Source organism: Glycine max, chromosome 14 (assembly GCF_000004515.6).
Source record: "Glycine max cultivar Williams 82 chromosome 14, Glycine_max_v4.0, whole genome shotgun sequence".
Classification (NCBI taxonomy): Eukaryota; Viridiplantae; Streptophyta; class Magnoliopsida; order Fabales; family Fabaceae; genus Glycine; species Glycine max.
The window spans coordinates 14,257,350-14,264,882 of record NC_038250.2 but is presented as its reverse complement, the minus strand read 5'-3'; the positions used below and the strand labels follow the sequence as shown (position 1 = coordinate 14,264,882).

The following is a 7,533-nucleotide window of genomic DNA, read 5'->3' as shown; positions in this document are numbered from 1 at the left end:
AAGACCTACAAAATTGAACTCATTTTAAAAAATAGGAGACTTAATTAAATTTTTAAAATAAAAAATTAAATTAAACTTAATAAATATATCAAGAGATCAAATTAATGTTTTTTAGGTAATGATCAAATTAAATCTTATAAGACCGTAAAAAAATTAAAAATTTAAATATAAGAGATTAAAATCAAATAAAAAAATAAATTAAAGGAAAAAATAATAATTAAAAAATATATTAGAAAGCAGAAACTTATAAGTTACGATACGTTGAATAGTAGAAGACAAAAGAGGGTGTTGAAGTTGAAGTAGAGTGTGTGTTGCGTGCAAAGCATACTCTACGTCCACTACGCCATCCATCAACTCCTACGTGTCACCATCATGGTGGGGACCCATAACCCAATTACCAAATTACCCTTTTTATTTTAGTATCTTACCAAATTAAATAACCAAATAAATAAATAAATAATTAATCTTCCCCTCCGTCCCCTCTTGTTTGTTTGTTCGTTTGCTACGGTTCTCTCACTTTCTGGGTGCAACATTTTTTTTTCTGTTTCTCCGAGATTCCATCGCAAAGGTTGTTTCTTTGACTCCACTCTCTCTCTCTCTCTCTATCAAGTTTGTTTCTCTGACACAACACTTTCTCTCTCTAACTCTTTAAATTTTTGGAAACCTACTCTCTCTATACTGCTGCTGAATTTTAATTTTTTTGGATTGAACTCTGCAGGGGTAAGAGATAGTTGCATAAATTTTACATGTTTTTTTTTTTGTTATTTTGTATTGTTTCTTTGGTTCTGAGAAGGTGAAGAAGAGTATGCATGTGCTGATGATGACTTGCTTTACTTGTATGCATGCATGTTTTGACTTGCTTGGTGGTGGATGAGTGAGTGAGTGTGTGAGAGAGTGGGTTAAGTGTGTTCTGTTTCTATCTAAAAGTTGAATACTTGGGTGGATTTTCTGAATTCCTCACAGAATTTGGTTTTGTGAGGTTTATATTTCAGCATCATTTGGAATTTGATCGAGAAATGAATGTCTGAAAGCATGTACTAGTTAACTTACTGTGGAAAATATAGTTTTCTCAATCTCAATTTAGTCAATTTTTTTTCCTTCGGTCTTGTGTTGGGTATTTGTGGCGTTCCTTTTTTTTCATTTGATTTGTTCTGCTCTTGTATCTATACTTAACTTGATATCACTTCATAGTTTTGCAGCAGCAGTTTTGATGTGTGATTCAATTGTTCAATATACGGTAAGATTCGAGGTTCATTTGGGGTGCCATGTTGTAATTAGTAATTTGTTGTTGGCATCAATCTGAGAATCCTGTCCTATCTTTCAAATATTTACATGTATTCTCATTTTTTTTTTATGTTTATTCTGTCATATCTGTGTCTTAGGGGCACTTGATTAAGGCCAAAATGGATAGAGAAGGAAAAAATAAACGATCCTCTCCATTGTACAATTCGTCGACATACCTGTTTAGTCTCATTTGTCCACTCCTTTTTTCTGTAGTTTTTATTTTTTGTTTATTTTTAACTAACTATGAATTGTTGTGTACACGTCAATGTTCAAAAGCTCAATTCTAATTGTCACATGAATAATTGTTTTGGGATTTGTCCAACCTGCTGAATTATTTAATGAATATTATACTTTCAGAGTCAAGAATGTCTAAAGAAGTTATTGCTACTCAATCACCTACTCCTTTTGAGTATGAGATCTTGGATAGTGATGCTGAAGTCCTTAGAACTGTTAGAGCCTCATCCAATTGTGCTAATCCATGGATTGAACCTGAAAGGTTGAAACTTAGACATAGAATTGGCCGAGGCCCCTTTGGTGATGTCTGGCTAGCAACTCATCATCAGTCAACTGAAGATTTTGATGAGTACCATGAAGTTGCTGCTAAGATGTTGCATCCAATCAGAGAGGATCATGTGAAGATTGTATTAGAGAAGTTCAATGAATTGTATTTTAAGTGCCAAGGAGTTGCTAGCGTTTCCTGGCTACATGGAATTTCAGTCTTAAATGGGAGGGTTAGATTTGGACTGTTCATTTAGTTCAACGTATGGATATTTTTAGCCACCTTTATGACTTCTATTTGGCTAACATACTTGTTTGTGTTCACAGATATGCATCATTATGAATTTGTGTGAGGGTTCAATTGGTGACAAGATGGCAGGACTCAAAGAAGGAAGGATTTCATTGAATGATGTCTTAAGGTGATGTGTTTTCAGTTTGTTCAGTGAAATATGCCTATCCTTTTTCTTTATATAGCATGAGGTAGGGAAATGCTGGTTGATACTATTGGGGTGTTATGGCTGCAGGTATGGAATCAATCTAGCTCAAGGTGTTCAGGAACTTCACTCTAAAGGCAGCTTCATCCTGAACCTTAAACCTTTTAATGTTCTTCTCAATGATAATGATCAAGCAATTTTGGGAGATGTTGGTATTCCTAGCCTTTTGCTTGGCTCATCATTCCTGAGCTCAGACATGGCTAAGAGGCTTGGAACTCCAAATTACATGGCTCCAGAGCAATGGGAACCAGAGGTCAGAGGTCCTATATCCTTTGAAACAGATTCTTGGGGATTTGGGTGCACCATTGTCGAAATGTTGACTGGTAACCAACCTTGGTATGGATGTCCTGTTCGCAGAATATACCAGTCAGTTGTTGAAAAACATGAAAAACCAAATATTCCAAGTGGCCTTCCTTCTTCAGTTGAGAATATCCTCAGTGGATGCTTTGAGTATGATTTGAGGAATCGCCCGTTAATGGTAGATATTCTGAGTGTCTTTCAAAGGTTTGTAAATATTTATATATTTATTTATTTTTTAAAAATTCTCTTGAAAATTTCTGTGGCTGTGTAAGCTTTTGCTTAGTTTCAAAAAGTTGTAATTATCTTGGGTCTGGCATATTTTATTTAGTTGCATTCATTTAGTGAGGCTTATGTGTGAGAAGATCCACTAAAAAGAGCATATGGATATGTTAATGGTCAAGGTTAGCTCCTCTTATGCTCCCACTAGATACAACTGATTTTATCTTCCAGAGTAATTGGGCAGCATCACAGATTCTTTACCTCACAAAAGATTTTTTTCCATAATTGCATGCCAAGCACTGTGATCTTTAACATCATCATCATCATCCTCATATTTGTTGCTCATAAACTTAGAATATGATGTCATTTTGGAAGTCCATACAGATAACATGAATCCATTTTTTCTGATATTTCAAATTAATTTAGTACTACAGCTTGAGGTTGAGGTTATATGAAAGGATTGAGAGCTTTAAGTTGAATTGTTTCCTTGTGATGTAATGTGTTCAGAGCTAGTTATTAAATTTTAATAAATTTTTCAAAGGCTCCTGAACACTGTTTTTCTGCTGCACTCTCCAGTGTTGTGATTCTACTTTTTTGTTGGCATGGCATTGCAGTGTGAATGATAGTCTTCTGGCAAGCATTTCTGGCTTCATCATGTTATTTTGTCTATATTTGCTTCCAAAATATTGTATCAAGAGAAAGTTCAAAGGTGTTGAAATTATAATATCTTTGGGTCTAGAGTTTGAACATGTTCTACTACTACTACTATTATTATTATTATTATTATTTGTGGCTACTGGTGCAGTTCTTACTTTTGTCTATGCAAATAAATTAACATGTTTGCTCCACATTTGAGTTTTCAATAGTCACTATAAGTTCACTATTAGGCATTTAGATGGAGAATTTCTATGATTAGTCTAATGTTTATGTGAAGAATTCCATGAACTATATGAACATCCTTGACTGTTTTAAGTTAAAGTAAACATATTTTAGGGATACTTCTTTAGGATGGACACTTGATCCACAAGCAGTTAAAAAAAAGGCAACAAAACAGAAAGTCATCAAACTGTCTGGTCTGGTGCAAGTGCTTCTACTGTCTACTATATCATCAATAGTCATTGTTCATGGATAATGTTTGTGTGTAGATATGGGGTTGCTAATATACTTCCATTTGCTGGGGAGTGTGTTAGTAAGCTACAACTTGGATTTATTAAATACCTTCAAAGGTGTAGCTTGATAATGTACCCTATTAGCAGCTGGCCCAGGTAGGAAGGTATGTTAGAAGGAATAAAAATGGCTCAAAGAACCAAGTGACAGGCATCTATTTGTTAGGCCCTGTTAGTTAAAGTTGTTGGTTGGTTAACTCTCTAACTGCAGGGGCAGAGGTAGGATAAAAATGGAGGAAGAAAAAGTAGGTGAATTCAGTTGGTTAGTCAGTTAGTTTTGGGTGGGAGAGACCACGCTTTCAAATTCCTGCAGAAGACACCATTGTACGTCATTCTTGCTCTTACTGATTCTGGATAACGGTTGATCAAGAGTTGGAGGAGTATAGTCAATAAAATTTCCTTCCTGTCTTTCTACTAGTCTCTATGTTCTGTGCCAGCCAGCATCTATCATACTCCAACAAAACAAGAGTGTAGTAGCAGACCTTAGGTTATATGAATTTTTTTTATTCAGATAAGGATGAAAATTGTCCACAAACAGAAATATATGATGATTTACCATATCAGAATTGCTATAGTCCCAAGTGGACTCTCAAATAGTGGTATGCCTTATGCTAGTAAAATGTTACGAGGGTCATGGTGGCACAATAGTCAATTTTTATACATTTTCTATGCTAAGAAGTGGTAACCCTTTTCATTTATGTTTTGGAAAATCTATCATTATTCTGTTTCTGTATTCTTAAATGCCATAAATCAATTACAAATGTACACCACTGTATAACATGGTGAAATATTCAGTTGACTAGAAGCACCGATGCATAGCATTTAGCAAGCTCATCTGTCATAGCTAGCCGGTAACATTTGCAGTCTTGATTGTGTGTTCTGGACATAAATAAGAGTAGCCTATTAGTTGATGGTTAGTGAAAGTGCCACTAATCCATGAAAATATCTGTACTAGAAAGAACTAAATCAATAATATATCATAACAGCATGAAATTGTTTGTATTTAAGCACAACTATCTCTCAGTTAATTTCTATTTATCTTCATGAAAATAAGATCTTTTACAACTACAACTACAAGGAGATCTTCGAATTCAAGTGCTACAATACCAGTTAGCACAATGTGGGTTCCTGCAGTTGCTAATATGATTTTTAAGGAAGGTGTTACCTCGTCCAATGGTCGGTAGTTGTTTTTTTGTGTTTCTATCTCAAAACAGTTACATAATAATTAAACATGGTTTAAATTAAATGGTAGGTACTAATTATACATGAATATGCCATCAGGGCTGACTCTGAAAGTTGACATTATACATATATCCTTCACGGGATTAGCTCTGTAAATTAGTCTCCACCGATGCTTTGCAGAAATGAACACAAATTTCGTTATGTGGTTCCTGAATCTTAGTAAAGAATAGAAGGGTAGGAGTGAAATGAGCAATGAATCAAGACACATGTATATGTTGATTCTTAAAGCATTGTTTGATATCAGCTCTAGTGATTTCTCATGTTTTTTTTTTTTTGTCTTTTATTAGTGTGATTTTTTAAGCTTCAGATTTTTTTTTTTTGTTTTTTTTTCGTGGTTTTGAGTAAAACATACCAAGATACTTGAGTTGGGATAAATTTTTGTTTGGTGAAGAAATTTTCTTGTCTTGCTATGCCCATTTTGGGTGGAGTTGAAGGGAGTCTACAACAATTTCCTTGGCGGAAATAAATTTTAAAAACCATCTTCAACCTTTTTCAATATATATATTTTTTAAATATCTAGAAAGCCGACATCAAGAGAGTCTAAAGCAGTAGTTGACTTTTTCTTTATTTTTTTTATTTTTATGGTGAAACAAAATTATTTATGATGTGTAATCATAGGGAATTTGCTCATTTTAACTAGAGACACGTTTGTGAAATCAAATTTTAGGTATGCTTTTATAATATTCATAATTTAGATCCGTAAGGATCAGCTTGTGGTAGAAATTTGGGTAGTTTGTAAGTGATTAAGTTTAAATTTCATTATGATTATATTTTAAAAAAATTATTTTGGTGACATAAATTAATTTCACTTATTGAAAAATATGAAAAATTATTTCTTTAAATTTTTATTTACCTAAACTAGTTTGAGCCTTTTAAAAGTTATTTTTACTTCATTTTCATGATGGGAAATTTTGATTTTGAGAAACTACTAAAATATATCTTAAAATAGAAACTTTTCAAACGGCTGTTAATATAATATATAAAAATTAATTTATATATATATAATTTATTTCTTCATTTCTATTTGACTGAATATCATTTGGTTTAAAATTACAATTCCAATGTTTGGATTTTCAAAACAATTAAAGCACGAAATTAATACTAAATGCTAATTTTATTAATATAGTATTTATATAAATATACTAATATTTTTCTTATATAGTATTAATAATTATATTAATTAATTAAATATAATATATTTATTTAATTTAATAAATGCAATGATGATATATGTATATTAAAATTGTATCTTTTCAATATATATATATATATATATATATATATATATATATATATATTTAAAAAAATACTTATTAAATAAAAGTAGTTATAACAAAAGTTAATGTACACACATACATTTAAAATGTTATATTTTAAAATATATTTTATACATTATGCTAATCAAATTAATATATAAAAAATTAATTTATTTCATGATTTTAAAATCGAAAATTTTAAATGTATGTTAATATAAATGTAGTGTTATATATATATAATAATTTATTTCATGATTTTCTATTGTATTGAATTAGCTTTGGTTTAAAATTATAAATTTATATTTAGATTGTAATAAAAAGATTACAACAAGAAATTACAACGATTAGTTGAATTTGTAATATCATTGTTTTTTTAATTATGTGACAAAATTATAATAATAAGTTGAATTTGTCATCTTATTGTTTTTTTAGTTATGTGACTAAGTGTTTTTTTAAAAAAATTATAGAGGAACTAAATTGATTAGCTTAGTAAATAATGAGCTTAAATAAACTTATGTGTTGTTTGGGTGTTATAGATCATTTTTGTCATTTTTTTTTGTGATGGGCCTTAAAGGAGATATGTGTGTGGCTAGGATGGACCTTAGAGGGATCCGGGAGCTTTAAACCTAGAAAAAGATTAGAACCTCTCTCTTAACTTTACTATCTCATTTTCTCTCCTAAAGACATTCTCTAGGTTATCAAGGTTGAAAGGGTTGAAGCCACCGACTCTAAAGCATATCTTCTTTCATCTTAGGATTCTTGGATTGCTCGCTTAGTGTGGTGGTAAGTCTATCCATTCTCTATTTCATCTTTTGTCCTATTTTATCCTCTCTTTTGAGGAAACCCATAGTGGGTTCCATAGAAAAATTTGGGTTGTGATACTAAATTTGACTTCGGGTAAAGTTCTTGTGTAGGGATTGAATTCATGTTCTTATAGTGTGTGCTACCGATAAGTGGACTAAAGTTCTTTTATTTGGATTAAAGCTTCCTTATTTCCCCTTTCACAAAAGAAAGAAACTTGAAGTTCGAATAGGTAAGGAAAGCTTAACCTTGCATTTGAATTCAATGATTGTT

General features: G+C 31.6%; 1 protein-coding gene across 8 annotated transcripts; it reads left to right on the top strand.

The window, feature by feature from the left end:
• Window positions 1-445: 445 nt before the first annotated feature.
• LOC100784274 (E3 ubiquitin-protein ligase KEG) lies at window positions 446-5,452 on the top strand. Of its 8 annotated transcripts, none has more exons than XM_041008831.1 (6): window positions 465-568; window positions 1,192-1,237; window positions 1,642-2,015; window positions 2,110-2,201; window positions 2,307-2,780; window positions 3,410-5,452. In XM_041008831.1, the coding sequence occupies exons 3-6, from the start codon at window positions 1,650-1,652 to the stop codon at window positions 3,648-3,650; spliced, it is 1,173 nt and encodes a 390-aa protein (XP_040864765.1). In that variant the 5' UTR covers window positions 465-568; window positions 1,192-1,237; window positions 1,642-1,649; the 3' UTR covers window positions 3,651-5,452. The 8 variants fall into 8 exon arrangements, 7 of the variants coding, with proteins under 7 accessions (XP_014622583.1, XP_040864767.1, XP_040864765.1 ...); XM_041008830.1 differs by having other exon boundaries at window positions 469-720; XM_014767097.2 differs by lacking the exon at window positions 1,192-1,237 and having other exon boundaries at window positions 446-568.
• Window positions 5,453-7,533: the final 2,081 nt, after the last annotated feature.